Source organism: Bidens hawaiensis, unplaced genomic scaffold, assembly GCF_021521415.1.
Source record: "Bidens hawaiensis isolate Kalapana, Puna unplaced genomic scaffold, B.hawaiensis_p1.1 tig00028054_1, whole genome shotgun sequence".
Taxonomy (NCBI): domain Eukaryota; kingdom Viridiplantae; phylum Streptophyta; class Magnoliopsida; order Asterales; family Asteraceae; genus Bidens; species Bidens hawaiensis.
This window is the reverse complement of record NW_027494562.1, coordinates 40,701-58,865: the sequence shown is the minus strand read 5'-3', so window position 1 is coordinate 58,865 and position 18,165 is coordinate 40,701. Positions and strand designations below refer to the sequence as shown.

At 36.3% G+C, this 18,165-nt stretch overlaps 1 protein-coding gene across 1 annotated transcript; it reads right to left on the bottom strand.

Annotated features, from left to right (window-relative positions):
* Nucleotides 1–3,646: 3,646 nt before the first annotated feature.
* Nucleotides 3,647–15,269, bottom strand: LOC143576301 (putative GPI-anchored protein At1g61900). The gene is made up of 10 exons (XM_077060422.1): nt 15,193–15,269; nt 14,808–15,076; nt 7,533–7,604; nt 7,255–7,428; nt 6,336–6,944; nt 5,418–5,663; nt 5,286–5,300; nt 5,055–5,198; nt 4,919–4,963; nt 3,647–3,898 (listed from the first exon to the last, which is right to left on the bottom strand). The coding sequence occupies exons 1-10, from the start codon at nt 15,267–15,269 to the stop codon at nt 3,828–3,830; spliced, it is 1,722 nt and encodes a 573-aa protein (XP_076916537.1). The 3' UTR covers nt 3,647–3,827.
* Nucleotides 15,270–18,165: the final 2,896 nt, after the last annotated feature.

Genomic DNA, 18,165 nt, shown 5'->3' with positions numbered 1-18,165 from the left:
GAACTTCCACCGTACGTACACCTTACAAACCCTTACATTTAAAATCGGTCTTGTTTAATCCAAATATTATTAAGAATCTTATATCCGTACGAAAATTCAATATTGATAACTATACATCTATTGAATTTGATCCTTTTAGTTTCTCTTTGAAGGATTTCAAGGATGGCACGATCCTGAGTCGTCACAATAGCTCAAATGATCTATACCCTCTCACCACCAATGCTTCCGCCGCCACTGCTTGTCTTGCTTCTAATAATAAAGACTCCACTTTTTGGCATAACCGTCTTGGTCACCCGGGACAACCTGTCATGGAGTTCCTTCGTTCTAATAATTTTATTTCATGTAATAAGTTACAAACTCCATTTGTTTGTCATGCTTGTCAGATTTCCAAGCATAAACGGTTACCATTTTCTAATTCTGTTAATCGTACTTTATTACCATTTGCTATTTTACATTGTGATTTGTGGACTTCGCCCATTTTGAGCCACGCCGGCTACAAATATTATATGGTCTTAACGGATAATTTTACACAATACACATGGGTTTATCCACTTCGGTTTAAATTCGAAACGTTTGACAGGTTTTCCAACTTTTATAAGTATATTGAAACACAATTCCACATGAAAATACAATCATTTCAATGCGATGGGGGGGGGGGGGGATTTGACAACACGAATTTCAAAAACTTTGCCATTAAAAACGGCATCCAACTCCGTTTTTCTTGCCCCCACACGTCTCAACAAAACGGAAAATCTGAGCGTATGATACGTCGAATAAACGAAATCATGTTCACCTTACTCACTCATGCCTCCCTCCCATCCTCATTTTGGGTTGAAGCCTTACACACGGCTTCTCACCTTCACAACATTCTCCCTACCAAGTTACACCACAACCACTCTCCCACGTCTCTTCTTTACCATCGTACTCCCTCATACAACCACCTCCGTGTGTTCGGTTGCTTATGCTATCCTAACCTCTCCTCTACTCGCTCTCACAAACTAGCCCCCAGCTCAACACCCTGTGTCTTTCTCGGGTATCCCACAAACTACCATGGTTACCGATGCCTTGACATCTCGACCGGGAAAACTATCTTCTCAAGACACGTCACCTTCGACGAGTCTCAATTTCCATATAACACCCCTAACGTTCCATCACCCACACATTCTTTTTTGGACCCATCTCCCATAATATTCACCCAACCAACCACCTCTATCCCTGCCCCTGACCAACCTGCTCCTCCATCACCTCCCTCAAACACATTAGAAACCCAAGACTTTACTGCCAACTCACCACCCGAACCTCAAACCCACTCCAACCCCACTTCCATACTCCACTCACCACCCACTTCACACACCACAAATAACCCACCACCCCTTATCTATAATTCACTGCCACCTTTGGCTCCCAATACCGACAAAACCTCTTCCCACCCCATGCAAACCCGATCCCGATCCGGCATTATCAAACCTCGCGTCCCTCTTTCTCTAAACACCGTAACTCCTTCACTTTCGCCTCTACCTAAATCCCCTCTCACCGCCCTCAACGATCCAAACTGGAAAAATGCCATGTCTAACGAATATAACACTCTATTGGAAAATAATACGTGGGATCTAGTACCGAGACCTACGGATGCACCGGTTATTCGGTGCATGTGGCTATATAAGCATAAATTTAACGCCGATGGTTCATTGGAACGATACAAGGCTTGTTGTTAATGGTAAAAGTCAAACAGTAGGGGTTGACTGTGATGACACGTTTAGTCCCGTGGTAAAACCAACAACTATCCGAACGGTTCTCAGTTTAGCAGTGTTAAAGTCATGGCCAATTCATCAAATGGATGTTAAAAATGCGTTTCTACACGGCCATTTGCAAGAAACGGTTTATATGTTTCAACCACCGGGGTTTGTATCTACAACACTACCGAAACATGTTTGTAAGCTTAACCGCTCACTATATGGTCTAAAACAAGCTCCGAGGGCTTGGTATCATAGGTTTGCTACATACATTTCAAAGTGTGGATTTAAAAGTATCATGTGCGACACGTCCTTATTCGTTTATAAAAAGGGAGATCAAATGGCCTACCTCTTATTATATGTGGATGACATAATTTTAACTGCTTCCTGTGACATGCTACTTCACCAAATTACCAGGTCACTTTCAGCAGAATTCAAAATGACTGATCTAGGCCCGCTACATCACTTCCTCGGTATCACTGTTCAAAAGCATAAAAGGTGGTTTTTTTCTATCTCAATCGACATACGCTTTGGACATTTTATCGCGTGCTGCAATGACCGATTGTAAGACTGCCAGTACCCCAGTTGAAGTACGCTCCAAGCTAAGCGCTACAGCCGGCCCACTTATTTCGGACGGGTCTTTATATAGAAGCCTCGCTGGTGCGCTACAGTATCTCACTATTACTCGTCCAGATATTTCTTATGTGGTTCAACAAATTTGTCTCTATATGCATGCCCCACGAGAACCACACTTTCAGTTACTTAAGCGGATCCTTCGATAAGCTCATGGTCTCGTCATTTCTCCATCTCCATCCATGAAGCTTACCGCATGCTCGGATGCGGATTGGGGCGGGTGTCCCGACTTACGTCGATCTACCTCTGGCTATTGTGTCTACATGGGCGCAAACTTGGTCTCTTGGTCCTCTAAACGTCAACCAACAGTCTCTCGATCCAGTGCCGAAGCCGAATATAGAGGGGTTGCGAACGCTGCAGTCGAGGTATGTTGGATCCGTAATCTCCTTCTCAAGCTTCATGTCCCGATTACACATGCGACACTTATATATTGTGACAATGTCTCCGCAGTCTACCTTTCGGAAAATCCCGTTCAACATCAACGCACTAAACACGTCGAGCTCGATATTCACTTTGTTCGAGAGAAGGTCCGACTTGGTACAATCAAAGTCCTCCACGTTCCTGCCGACTACCAATATGCGGACATCTTTACCCAAGGGTCTACCCAAACATCTCTTTCAACGGTTTCGGTCCAGTTTATGCCTCCGTCAACCTATGGCTCAAACTGCAGGGGAGTGTTAACCAATAATTATGTGTCAATAGTATTGGTATATATATATTTGTATTTAATAGGTTGTTAAGATTGATTGTGTTTCCTTAGTAAGTTCCTGTAATATCTCTCTTCCTTGTAATATTTATATGTTGCATTATTAGAAAGATCAATGAGAAAGAATATTGATTTCTTACATCTTATGTACTTTACAAGTGACGCGTTGATATTGATAATTCGTGTAGAGTTTGCAAAGAAGACATGATTGTCATTTATCTATGAAATAGGATGCATATAATGAAACTAATCTATCCTTTAGATTAAAATAATGCATATCCACATTCAAAATCAGTCAACCCTTTTTTTTTTTCATCCATGTACGTTATGCACTATTACAATATCCTAACATAGGATCAACCCAAACGCACAGTTGGTTACATCAGTGTGCTGGAAAAGCAAACTTAATAAATGTCTTCCAATTAAATGTCCAGTATTATAGGGAGTAAAATGCAAACAAATGAAAGTTGAAGGTTTTTCCTGCAAATATTTACATGAACCCCCTCTTTCTTTACAAAATTCTTAGTACATAATAAGACTATGCAAGAATGCTTAAAACAATTTTACACAACAACATTCACCATCACTACTAACTCAACTTCACGCAATCTCTTTTTACACTTCCAACTTCTAACCGAATTTCCCGCCAAAAATCTTGAACCTTTTCACATTCTCAAATATTCATCAGACGGGTTAAATTTCAAGAGAGTCAATCTTTCAACTTTAGGTAAGCAAGAACTTGATCCATTAGATCATTAATGAATTGCCGCAAGAACGAATGTCATCATATAAAGAAGAAGAACCATAACATCATAGTTGTATAGGCCTGTTCATATACTGACATAACAAAGATATCATAAACTTAATACCATTCCAAAAAGAGTACATAACATTGGGCCTGTAAACGGATCGAACTTTCAGTGAACCATTCGACGGGAAGTTGGTTCATTTAATGAACAAACAAACATAAATAAATATATTTATTGTTCATTTTGTTAAACGAACAAATATGAACGCATGTCACGTTCATTCCTTTATATTCGTGAACATTTGTTTATGTTCGGTCACTTATGTTCGTTCGTTTCATTTATTCGTTCATGTCCGGTCACTTATGTTCGCTAGTTTACATTTCTTTTAGTTCGTACGTTTACCTTCGCTTGTATACCCATTTGAAATAATTATGCTCATTACAATTTAGTCTAATTCTATTAAACTAAAACATCACTTCTTACAATTTAGTTTAATTTTGTTTTATTATATTTTACTAGCATAACAGAGTGATGTTCACGTTTACTTTTAACTGGTGTTAGGCCACTTACGTTTGTTTATCTATGTTCATTCGTTTGTGTTCATCTACGTTCTTGAACTGCTCGTTTACAATTTATGTAATTGCAAACAAGCATAACCGAACACAAAAATGCTCATTGTGATGTTCTTAACGAACAAACACAAGCAGGAAAGCCTCATTCGTTTAATTATTCATGTTCGATCGTTAGTTTGATTATAGTTAAACGAATGAACATGAGCATACCCGGTTCGTGTTCGTTCGTTTGTTTACAAGCCTAAATTTTGGTATATTAAAGTCAGTAAATTTTTCAAAAGTACACGACAAATCCCTCGATTCAATTTTTGTATATTAAGTCCCTAAGCTTGCCTTGAATAAAAAATAGGAAAAAAAACCTATTTTTTTTTGCTAGAATACACTTTACGTGTGTATAAAAGTAGTGACTTGTTACCCACTGATCAAATATTGATGAGGTGACATTTAACATTTCTGTACAAAAGTAAGCTGGTTTTTACGATATTAGCCCTTTAAAATAAAATAAAATAAAGGCGGAGAATTTACCTGTTTGTCCAGAAGCGGCTGCAGGAAGTGCAGGAATTTTAATAGCTGCAAGATCAAAAAGAGGTTATATAAAGATGAGTTTGATATGAAGATATTGAATTTTGTAACTAGGGTAAGTTTAGGGGCCGAAACGTACTTTTATTGCAAGACGAAGGGGGTAAATGTGAAAGTGAAGGCCACGTTGCGGGAATGTGATCATTGAGATCACAAAGAAAGCTCACTCCTGAATATCTATCAAATGTTGCATCGGAAGGCAAGCTTGGAAGAAGACATCCAGACTCTAAAGTCAAACAGTTGACGAATGGTCAAACATCTATCAAAAAGTTGACTAACGGTGGAGCATTGCTAAGAAGAGATTCTTATTTACCTTGCATTCCATTTGCTGCAATTGAGTTGTGCATTTCAAAAAGTCAAGAAATGATATAAAATATCATATTAGAGTCTTGTTACCGAAAATATTAATAATAAAAAAGTTGAAAATAAAAAAACAAAAACAAACCTTGGAGGGAAAAGTCTTGCAGGCTTATATGACAAAGTTTAAAAATATCATTTGTTATATTTTCTTTTTGTAATTTCTTTCCAAGTGAAGCTGCACAATTTAAAGCTTGAAAATTGGTTAAAAAGCTTTGTTTTTGCAAGTGAGACACGTAACCTCCCACTGCGGTACAACATGATGTTTGGTTGCTGATTTCGTCTCCACAACCTCGTGCAACGGGTCTCACGTTTGGCAAAACCAATGGGCACACTGAAATCAAGAAAGCAATATTCATTTTCTATCCAAGATTCTTGAACTCTCAAAGTAACTTTTTTTCGATGTTGAAAGATAACTTATTTTGAATAATTTCAATGTTGTATTCCGTATTCGTTTATTTGAAACTATAATATAAAATACTTGTTAACGATCATAAAGTGAGGAAACAATATGCAAGAGGCAAGAGCCAAGACAATGGAGGGTAAAATGGGATATCTTGAAAATGCATAAACTTCCATTCAAGTTGCAACTTCTAGGCGCACTAAAGCAAGAAAAAAAATGGGGAATCTTGAAAATGCAAGAAACGAAAATAGGCGCAAGGGCAAAATGGGGAATCTTGAAACTTGGGGGCAAAATGCCCATTTTTTAAGCAAAATGGGCGACACTAAAAATACAATTAGGGGCAGAATTGGAAATCTTGAAATTAAGGGGAAAAATGCAGGACACTAAATATACAAGCAGGGGTAAGATGGGGAATCTTAAAATTTAGGTGCAAAAGACGAGACACTAAAAATACAAGAAAGGGCAAAATGAGAAATCTTGATCAAGATCTGCAAAAATGTCATTTACAGGACTTTAAAAAGATTAATCATCAGTTAAAACCAATCACTATTTCTTTCATCTATAAAATAATTTAACAGATCAAATAAAGCAAGATTAACTGACCTTTATTAAGATTGCAACTGGCTAAACCTCTAAGAACGTCTTTAGCGTGTGCGGGTTCAAGTTTACTTGCTAACCATCTCAAAACAATATTTTTACAATCACTAATCACCCGATTTGAAATATCAGACGGATGCTGAATCCCCATGGCATCAAATTCTAAAGAAGAAACCGAAGCAAGATCTTTTGCAGCTTCCGTTAACGCATTCTGACACGTTTCCTGACAACACTCGTTAACAAGGTCAATCTTTCCACAATTAGCAAGAATCTTGGATGTGTTGACCATTTTTTCAAACCCGACAACATCTTTGACCGGACAAGAAGCTTCTGTTAGGTGTGATGGACTAGTGGAGCATATTTGCTGCAAACTGTTGTTTGCACCTTGACTTATGAGGATTTGGTCAAAGTCAGAAAGACAGTGTTTAGCAAGAGTCGAATTTAGAGAAAGATATTTGGTTTTTTTACTCGATTGACCGATTAGAATCACTAAAGTTGCCTCGAATTGTGGGCAGCATACTACGTTGGCTAAGTATGGTGCAAACACGGTGAAACAATCGATTGCAGTCATGCTCATCATGGTGTCTATGGCATCAAAGTCTAGTGTACACATGCCTGAATATATTCGTTTAAGTAAAATGAAATTAGTTAAGAATAGATCATAATTAAAATATTAACCATTATACACATGATGGTCCCTGTGGATTGCCCGTTTTTCAAAAAATATGTCAAAAACGCAAGAAGATGACCATCTCCATATGTGTTGCGTTTGTGAGAACAGCAAGACTACCGGTGTAACTTTAGAAAAATAGGTACTAGGCATGTAATATGGGCAAACCATCCGCGTAACTAACTCAAAATATTAAGTGGAGTTTCTCGTCAACTCCACCCGACGTGAACTGTTTTGACAAAAGGTGAAACGAACCTGATAACTTTGGGACGGAGTTATTTGTGATTGTGAAGGGTGACAGCGGTGACGGTGCAAGAAGAGGATAAAGCGGTTGAGGATTTGCAGTTGGAGCAATCTTGGGCATCAAGTTATCCACTTTTGTAACAAATATTGGATTTTGCAGTGAATTGCAACGGTAGTCATTGAAACCTGTCCAAAAGTTCATGTGTTAATGAACATAGCAAAATATGTAACAAAAGTTATCTGCACATTATTGTTTCATATAAATTATTATATAGTATTAAAGTGCATACACAAATAAGGGTTTGTAGGTGACAACATGAATCCTAACAAGTAATAGCACATCTCAACCATGTGAAAAGTATCTAACAACCAAAGAAATATAAATAGCTTCAATAAATGCTAATAACTGCAAGTAGTTGTGTTTTGAAACAAATTGCCTGTTTAATGATTTTATGCTCATCTTGTATGCAGAAAACTATTAGATAATGAATAATTAGCCTTAATAGTTAAAATAATGCTTAATAAACATAAACTATATTGTTTCTTGCATGTATATATGTTTTTTAATTGACATACAAAAATGGGATTTCTTAGACTGAGGGGTGTGGGGCTTCAACGGGGGCGCTAGAGCCCCTCCGCTCGCGCCCCCAGGCGCGAACACCACACCACCAGGGCGCTAGCGGGGCGCTAACGGGGCGCTAGCGGGAAAAACAAGGCAGGCGTGAGCTGGTTAGCAGGAGAAGAGAGAGAGAAAGTTGTCTTGGTTTTAGAAAAAGAGCCGTTGGGCTCTTATTAAATTAAAAAAAAAAATTCTTATTTTTAATATATACCTTTATAAAATATACTCCATTTCACAATTATACACCTTTCCTCCTAAAATCCTCTCAAAATTAACACAAAAAAAATGTTGTGGTACTCGTCTGATTCCGACTCCTCCGAAGAGGATGATTTGCTTCTTCATGTAGGGGGAGTTTTGACCGCAACCGTGGTGGATCTTTTGCAAAATCAAGCCTAGCAACCTCGAGTCCCGAGAGTTAGAGCACCACCTCGTGATCGTGATCGATCGGGTGCTAACGATACTTTGATTAGGCATTATTTTAGCCCTCAACAGGTATACGAGGAGTCGGATTTTCGAACTCGTTTCCGAATAAGCAGACAATTGTTCATGCGTATAGCAAGTGATTTAGAGGCACGGTATCCCTTTTTTCAACAAAGGGAGGATGCTAGGGGTCTCCCCGGTTTTACCTCTCTTCAAAAATGCACAACTGCTATCCGTCAATTAGCGTACGGCATTTCGTCGGACGCTTTGGATGAGTATTTACAGATGTCGAAAAGGGTTGCACGTGAATCCCTTCATTTTTTCTGCCAAGGTAAAAAACATTAATTTTAGTTTTTATTAAATATTTATTACATTTTTTAATATATATTATATGTTTATAGATTATTTTAATGCCTATAACTATAGATATATATATATATACTTATATCGTATTTATATACGTAGGAGTCATATCGATTTACTCTCGGAGATATCTGCGTAAACCTAAAATGTATGACATCCAACGCATATATGAGGTGCACGCAGAAAAACATGGTTTTCCTGGGATGCTAGGTAGCCTCGATTGTACGCATGTTGGATGGGCTATGTGTCCAACGGCCTGGCGAGGTCAGTTCCTCCGTGGTGATCATGAAGGGTCGACCCTTATACTTGAGGCGGCGGTGTCACAGGATCTTTGGTTTTGGCATGCTTTTTTTGGTGTTGCTGGGTCAAATAACGACCTTAATGTTATCGATCAGTCACATTTGATCAACGACCTTATCGACGGGGTTGAACCACATCAAGCTTTTGTTGCAAACGGAGAACTCTTCAAGTACGGGTACTATCTGGTCGATGGTATTTACAACGAATGGGCTTTGTTAGTTCAAGCTTTTACAGATCCAATCGCCGATAAACGGAAGTATTTTACGAAGAAGCAAGAGTCTGCTAGAAAAGACATTAAAAGAGCTTTTGGAGTTCTGAAAAAACAATATTATGTGCTGGCGAACCCGATACGTTATTGGACTCGGGAGAGGATAATGGACGTCGTCTACACGTGTCTGATCCTACACAACATGACGTTAGAAGACGAGGGCAAAGCTATCTGCCAAAACTACCAAGGTGACATTCCGCCACAATCGTCCACAATCAGTGATCAACAAAGACTTCATAACATAGCAAATATCAAGAGCCGTGAGATACACGGGAATCTTCGACATGAGTTGGTTGAACATTTGTGGGCGAGGCGACCCGATGATCTTGTATTAGATTAGTGTTATTATTAAGTATTATTGTTTGTTTAATTTTTAGTATGTTTTTTTTGTAATTTGAATTTTAGATATTAATGTGTTTTTTTATTAATGTGTGTTTTTTTAATATTTTATGTGTTTTTTAATAATATGTTATTTGAATATATTTATAAAAAAATAAAAAAAAAATTTCGCTGGAGCCCCTGCTGGAGCCCCTCCACACCAGGGGCCTGGGGCTCCAAAGGGGCTCCAACACCCCCCTTATCCAGTTTCTCTCTCTGCCACACGTCATAATATTATTGGTTGGAGCCCCCACTAAAGCCCCCACACCCCTTAGTCTTATATTTTTGATGAATTTCATTATTAGATTTAGAAGTTGAGGATTACAAGGTTTGACATAAGAAAGTCAAAGTGCACTACTCTCAATTTCTCCATAATTCAAAGCCCAATAATTAGGTTCACTGCCATGAAAGTGACAAGTTTTCTTGACATATAAAATTAATATTTAAATAAAACTTCAACTTAAGTGATAAATCTTGAATTAACCAATTAACAACCAAATATTATAATACAAAACAAAACAAGACAAACAGCAAAATTTGAGCTTAACCAAATTCACATTCTTGAATTCGTTCTAAATAAACTAAAGAAACCCAAATTTAGAACCCCATACACAACACAATCAAGAAACTAACAATTCTGCAAACCCAGGTATCTAAATCTTGGAAAAAAATCAAAACTTTTTAACTTTATTCCACACCCAAGTGATAAAAATCATTAATTTGAACAATAACAAACAAATAAAGTAAAGAATGAAATAAATATGGGTATATTTAACTATTTATGAATGAATACTCACATAAAATAAGCAGAAACAGGAAAGTGAGCATGTGGGCTAATTGCTTTTGTGTCATGCTTGATGGGTTTTGATCACACTTGAAGAAAGATGAAATAAGTATTAAATATATGTAATGAAAAGCTAGGAAAATGCAAATAAAAGAGAGAGATGAATGGAGAGCATAGAACAGAGGAGGTGTGAAGAGTGAAGAGTTAGAAAGAGAGTCATTAATGAGATGCAAGTGTGTGGGGACAATGGTAGTAATTTGTAGTAGCTGTCCATTTATATGCCTAGACCCTACAAAACAAATAATATTTAAAAAGTTTTTTTTTAGTTGTATTAGTTATGAAAATCACCCTCAAAGTATGGTCACATTGCAATTTGGATAAATAAAACTTTAGTTTATGTGTGAACAAGCCAAGTTTTTAACGAACTTGCAACACTCATCAACCGAGTCAGGTTTTAGAACTTTGTCTAGGGTAACCGACTGATGACTAAATGGAAGCCTGTTCACTTCTTCTTTTACCTATGTTATGTCGTTAACATTCATCAGAATATTAACAAACGAACGTGTTTGTTTTCTTAACGAGCGAGCATGAATAAGAAATTTGTCCATTTGCATGTCCATGTTGAATTTAAACAATCGAACACGAACAAGTCTCTTTCGTGTGTGTGTGTTTGATTCGTTTACGGGCTTAAAAGGGATTTAATATGTGTTCTTTTAAAGTGTTTTTTAATTTCCACAGCCATACTTTCTAAACCCATGTTTATTGGTCAAATTAACGTATTATATATACTTTGTAAAAGCCTAATTATGGATATTGTTTTTTAAAGGTTTGAAAATTGGATTTATGCAAGTATATAGTTTTTACTAGTTTTTAACCCTGTATTACGGGGATTGTTTTATATTGTTTGTCCTAATATTTATTTATTTTTTGAATTTATATTTTTTTTATTGTATGAAAGTTAATAATATATTTATAGTTTGATAATAAATTGTTTCACAAATAAATGAGATGTTATAACCCGGTTTAAAAGCTATATGGTTTTGATAAGACCCAAGACTCGTTTATATTTTTTACTATAAAAATGGTTTTTTAATTATAAATAATATTTATGAAAGTTAATAATATACGTATGGTTTGATGAGACCCAAGACCTGTTTATTTTTTACTATCAAATTGGTTTTTTAATTTAAATAATACATATATATATCTTTTTTAAAATAAATCATATATTAATTTTTATTATATCCTATTTTATAGGATTTTATATCAATAATTTGGTGAGAATAATTTTTAACTTAATGAGATGTTATAACCCGTTTAAGGAATATCTGGGTTTGGTAAGACCCATACCCATTAATTTGGGTTAAATGCATGAGAAACCTCCATTTAAAAATCAAGCAAATTTGGTGACTCTAAAAAAAGGGGGGGCGACCACATCGCGACACGTAGGATTTTTATATCTTCGTTTATATATATTATAGATTACATGAATATTGTTGCAAGGTAAAGTTAAAATACAAAAGATAACAAGAATGAGAAGAGTGAGAAAAAATCTATTCCATTGATCTAAAATTTGAATGGTTGAGATTAATTTAATAAATAAAAATTGATAAAAAGGGGATGAAGGTAATAACCCACATTTGTTGACTTTCTCTCTTCATATGCAAGACACGTGTCAATTCCCCAATCTTTTTAAAATGTCCATAACTTTTTAATACGACATTTAAAAAAATTCACCATAATAACAAACGGTTTTTTTACCTTTAATATGAGTATCAAATTGTTATATAAAAATAGAAAAGAAAAATTAATGGGTTCTTTTAATTGTGTTTTTTTGTTCATTGTGTATTTTAATTGAGTTTTCATATGCATTGTATTATAGATTTTGATCATTGTATTTTTCAATTGGTACTCATATTAAAGACAAATTAAAACAAAGATTACGTCTTTGTGTCTTTTTGTTCATTATGTTTTAGTCATTGTGAAATGCGTTCATTGTCATTTATTCGGATTGACATATGACATTCACTTAATTTGAGAAAAATAGTATTACGTTCATTGTATATTACGTTCAAGTCATTGTGTAATATGTTGTTTCCATTGTGTTTTACGTTTCAAGTCATTGTGTTATATGTATTCACCACTGTGTCTTACGTTTTAGGTCATTGAATTATACATATTCATCATTGTGTTTTATGTTTCAAGTTATTGTGTAACATGTATTCATCATTGTATTTTATGTATTAGATAATTTGTTGTTATTTTATCATTATTTTACATATTATTATTACACAACGGTGTTATAAGTATTTAAAAAAAAACATAATGATGAGTTGAAAGACACAATAACGAAAAAAAAAACAATGATAAACGAAAAGACACAATGACGTGCGAAATGACACAATGACGTAATTTTTGTTTTAAATTTTATATAACAAAACCATATTCATATTAAAGATAAAAAAAACGCTTGTTATTATGATGAATTTTAAAAAAAAATATATCACACGAAAAAGTTATAGACTGTCTAAAATGATGAAGGTATTAGCATATGACCTGCATGTGGAGAAAGAAAATATGTATTATTACTTTTATATCATTTTTCTTTTGGTCTTTACTTGTCATATGTCAATTATTTATGGTTTCTCACGCTTTTTATTTTATTAGTCTAATAACTTGACGTTGTTGCATACTTAATAAAATTAATGATTCTGTCAAGATAGAAGTGAATCATTTATTAATTGTATTTATGTGGATTCATAGTTGGTAATTGGTATGAAGCCACTTGGGATTAGGCTTTTGGATGAAAAACAAGGGAATGTCTTTTCGATTTATTCCTTTAAATTTTATGATTGTAATGATACCCGTATTTTTTGTGGCCACCGAATAAGGCATTTTGAGATATTAATCTTTACACCTAAACAATGATGTTCCACTAAGTTTGTAAGGGTTGCTTTTCATTATACTCGAATTAAAACATAGCTTGGTTTACGATTTAGAAAACTGTTCGTTTTCTTTTATTGTTCAGTTTTATGTATTGATCTAGTTTAGTTATGAGTCGGTTTTCAGATTTATACTGTACTTGAACTGTTGGGCTTGAAGATCACCAAAATATTTGGATTCTAAATTTTTGGCCAAAAATTATTTTGTAGCTACTTATTAATTAATTTGGGCTTAAAAACTTTAGCCCAAAATAATGAGTTTGGACGATAAATCCATTAACAAACTTTCAAACAAGTTCGTTGCAGTTAGGTTTGGTTTGGTTTCAGTGTAGTACAATTCGTGAATGAAGTATAACTAAAACTGAACCACAATCTTTGGTTTTCAAAATACAAAACAAACCGAAGAGTCAGTTAAGTTTGGATAGGTTATTTGAGTTGTGTTCTGTCAATATTTTCAGCTTTGGTTAATTATTTTTCTATCCCAGAAGAGGTCTTTCAACATACTTTCCTTGATGCAGCAAAATCCCCATTGAACTCTGACGAACCTATAACCCCAGAAATGCTGTCATGTCCCCCAGTGAACTCAGTTCAAATCTCTTCTTCATCACCTTTTCAAATTCAGAACACAGAGCATCACTTGTAGATCCGAAGATGATATCATCCACATAAATCTGAACCTGAATCAAATTTTTCCCTACGATTTTAATGAACAGAGTCTGGTCGATGATTCCTTTTTTGTAACCATGCCCTAGAAGATGAGCCGTCAACGTTGCATACCATGTCCGGGGCGCTTGATGAAGACCATACAGTGCTTTATATAACTTGTAGACATGATTTGGATTCTTTGAGTCAACAAACCCCGGTGGCTGATCCACATAAATCTCCTCTTTGACTTTTCCATACAGGAACTTTGTTTTGACATCCATCTGATACACTGTGAATCCCATGTAGGAGGCACATTCCAGAAAAATCCGAATAGCCTTAAGTCGAGATACCGGAGCATACACTTCAGTGTAGTCTAAACCTTCAACCTGACGAAAGCCACGAACGACGAGTCGTGCTTTATTTCGAACTATAACCCCCGTATCATCTTGCTTGTTGCGAAAAACCCATCTTGTATCTAACGCTTTCTTTCCAACGGGCAGCTCAACCAATCTCCAAACTTTGAGCTTATCAAACTGATTTACTTCGTCATGCATAGCATCCACCCAGCTTGGTTCTTGTAGTGCCATTTCCACTGACTTAGGCTCTATTTTTGAGAGATGGAATAAGAAAACAAGCAGCTGTTGATGTGTCCGGTCTGGCTTCTGGTGGGCACGCCTGTTTCAAGAGGACCTATGACATTGTCAATTGGATGATCACGTTGAATTCTTGACGGAATTAAATGTCCGGGAACAAAAATGGTGGAAGGTAAATTTGATAGATCTTCAAGGATTTCTGTGAGAGGGTTCTTTTATCCAGATATCTCTGTACTGTGTGAGTACGAGGTACTGGCAATGTATTCATTAGGAATGACATTTGGAAATAAGGTAGTTCCGAAAATTTGGCGAATCGGACTCTCCCCCTCAACTAATGTAGTGTTGATGGCAGGTGTTAGTGAAGACACAGTTTCAGTAACTTTTTCTTGTTGATTGTCTGACAATGGATGAGCGGTATCTAGTGAATCTGAAGGATCAATACCCAGCACTGGAGACATGTGAGTGTCAGTAGGTACGTCTTCTTCCTCATCAGCAGAATTTGAGACTCCGACACCCGAAATTCTGTATCAACAACTGGAAATACGTTGAAATGTCTAAATAGTTCATTATAATCGAATAACCAGTCAAGACCGACATGAGCATCAGTTTCATTTTCTTCCAGCCAGCGCACTTCATACGATTCCACTATCTTCTTAGTCGACTTATTGCAGACTCTGTAGGCTGTACAACCATCATATCCAAAAGTAACAGTCATCAGCTTGGGCCCCAAACTTTGGAGTCGATGTAAGATTCAGCAGAGTACATGGACTCCCAAACACCCGAAAGTGAGCAACTGTGGACTTGTGACCGTAGATAACTCATATGGAGGCTTCATTTGAGACTTGTTGATCAGTACTCGATTTTGAACATAACATGCTGTGTTAACAGCCTCAGCCCAGAAAAACAATGGCAGCTTTAAATCACACAACATGGTTCTTGCCTCCTCAATGAGAGTTCTATTCATCTGTTCAGCAACACCATTTTTTTGCGGTGTCCGAGCTGCGTAATCTTCCTTTCCTCTCCTTCCGCAAAGGAAACATACCCACCGTTAAAGATCTGAATGCCGTGTAGTTGGGAAATGTCTCATGTCATGTGCCTAGAACAGCCACTATTAACATACCAAGGTCTGATGATATTCCTCCATAACTATTCCTGCACGATGTGCGAGATTAGTTAGTTTTTGGCTCCCAGTCCATAGTAACACTGGGTGAACCTGATTCATCTAAAGTTGTCACGGGTTGCCATGACATGTCTTTCCAATCATCTAATATGGAACTTGATGACTTTATCATCGGAGATTTAGGAAGCCATTCATATTTATTTTTAAAATATTTTTTATTGTTTTTATGAATGGATGGCTTAGTCTCTGGTTTACGAGTGGGAGACACAGATGACTTTGTCTTCCTAACTCGTTTCGATCCAAAAACTAAGTCGGTTCTTGCGACCGAAGCATCGTTTCTAACACCTTTCCGAAACGTGTTAGGCTTGGTCTGATGAGGACTAAACCTACGAACTTTGTTTCTCTTCTAGTCACTGTCAGAGAAATTTGCCTTACAATACCTTGTTTCTCTTTGATAGGTATTTCGAGGCATATTCCTATGATAGTATCCATAATATGGAACATAAGGATGGTGTGGGCAATTTCTAGTAATATGACCAGGAGTGCCACAATTAAAACATGTTTGACGTTTTATATGGAATTCATTGTGGTCAACTCCTTGTCTGGACCTGTTGTGTGAGCTTGTTTGCGTTACTTGGCATTTACCACCTGACTCATTTCTTGGTTTATCACAAGTTTGATCATTTGAGCTTCCCTCCTTAACAAAATTAGATGATATATGTTTATGAAGTTTCTTATTTTTATCAAGTTTATTCAAAAACATATCAGTAGATTTCAAAGTTTTAATGGAATCAATCACACAAGTGTCTTTGCTCTTAAAAACAGAGCCCACACAAACATCCGAAGGCACATAATTCAAAACATGTAAATTTAAAGAAATATGAGAATCAAAGTCTTTATTATTCAAAACAGGCAAATCATCATCCTCATCAATCCAATCCACGACAATTAATTCATCTGCACGTAAAGTAAACACATTAGTATCATTCACCCATAAGGTTGACTCAGTAGTTGTTACTGAATCAGGAGCACCTTTGCCATTCTCATTATTCTTACCATATTTCATGGTTTTTATACTTTCTTCCTCCTCTTTGGTAAGAGGAAGACTGGTATAATTCTCGTTTTATGGAGGGGGTATATAACTGTATCTGATCCCCTCACCAACATTTTCTTTCCACCATAATTGATTCTCAATCATGGAGTTAACAATAGTACTGGAACCTTCGAATTTTGTAAAGTCTAGTTAAGATATTTTAAATTTATTAGTTAAATTAATAACTTATAATTTAGAGGCTTCTAGTTTAGCAGTTAACTCAGCAATTTTCTGTTTAGCATCCAGATGATGACAACATTTTACACTAAATCTTATTAAAGTTTAGAAAAATCCTTTTTATGTGCCTCAATTTATCTCTGAAAGCTTTTTCATTTTTCTTAAAGAGTAAAATTTTTAGATTTTGTTACTTCCATTTCCCTAAGCAAGTTACTATTATGAGATTTGTAAAGATCTACTTTATTAATGCAAGCTTGAGAACATAATTGAGAACTTACCTCGGATGAGTTGGAAGGAGTGAAAGTCATGAAAGAAAATTGAAGCTCCTTAACTTGTTCCTCAGCAACATTCTCTTCTTCAGCAATTTCAACATGAGCAAAGTTTGCAGTCTGATTATCCAAGCTGAGGGCTGCCATCTGATCATTCCATGAAAACTGTTGAGCAACCATACCTCTCTCACATTCAGCCGTACCTGCCCTATTTTCTCCTCTAGCATTTTCCACTGGAACCATCACCCTTTCTCTGTTCCCTTCCTTTGCTGGGTTAGTGCATTATTGAGCAAAGTGACCCGGCTCGTGACAATTGTAACACCTTAGAGTGTCCTTGTTAAATCCCACCTTCTGATTTGTTGGCATGTTCCAGTTGTTTCTGCCAGTACTTTTAGTGAACTTCTTTGCACGAACTTCTTTACGATATCCATTTCTTCTACATCATCAGAATGAATTTGATCTAGCTTAGCAGCTACTACTGGTTGAACCAGATCTCCAGCAAGAAAGGCGTTGTAACAATTCATGAACCCCGCCATTAAGGCAATGTTTTCCTGAGTTTCCTTTGAAATGGAGGGAATCTGACCGGAAACTGACTAGAAGAAGCGGCAGATGTCTGAGGTTTAATAGTAGCAGTAGATGGTTGAGCAGGTTTAGGAAAGAACACAATAGCTGGTGGTGGTGGAACTTCAGAGAATTGACCCTAAGTGGACTTAAACATGGAGAAGTTGTTCTGAGGCTGATGCTGCTGAGTATACTGTCCTTGAGAAGCCTTAAACAATGAGAAGCTATCTTGATAAATGAGTGCATTTTTGAAAGCAGCACTGTAGCCAGCTGCATTGTAAGAATTTGCATGGTTTATGGCACACTGCTTGTCGTCCATGTCACAAGCCTTGATGATTTCCATAACTTCTGATAGAGTTAGCATGTTTAGATCTTTCGTCTTCTTAATCAC

Excerpts from the sequence above, each read along its gene's own strand:
- LOC143576301 (XM_077060422.1), bottom strand. The coding sequence starts at position 15,269 with ATGACTGTTACTTTTGGATATGATGGTTGTACAGCCTACAGAGTCTGC. Across the intron at positions 15,077-15,192 it reads ACTAAGAAGATAGTGGAATC|AATTTCGGGTGTCGGAGTCT; the intron begins GTATGAAGTGCG and ends TTGTTGATACAG. Across the intron at positions 6,945-7,254 it reads CTCCGTCCCAAAGTTATCAG|GCATGTGTACACTAGACTTT; the intron begins GTTCGTTTCACC and ends GAATATATTCAG.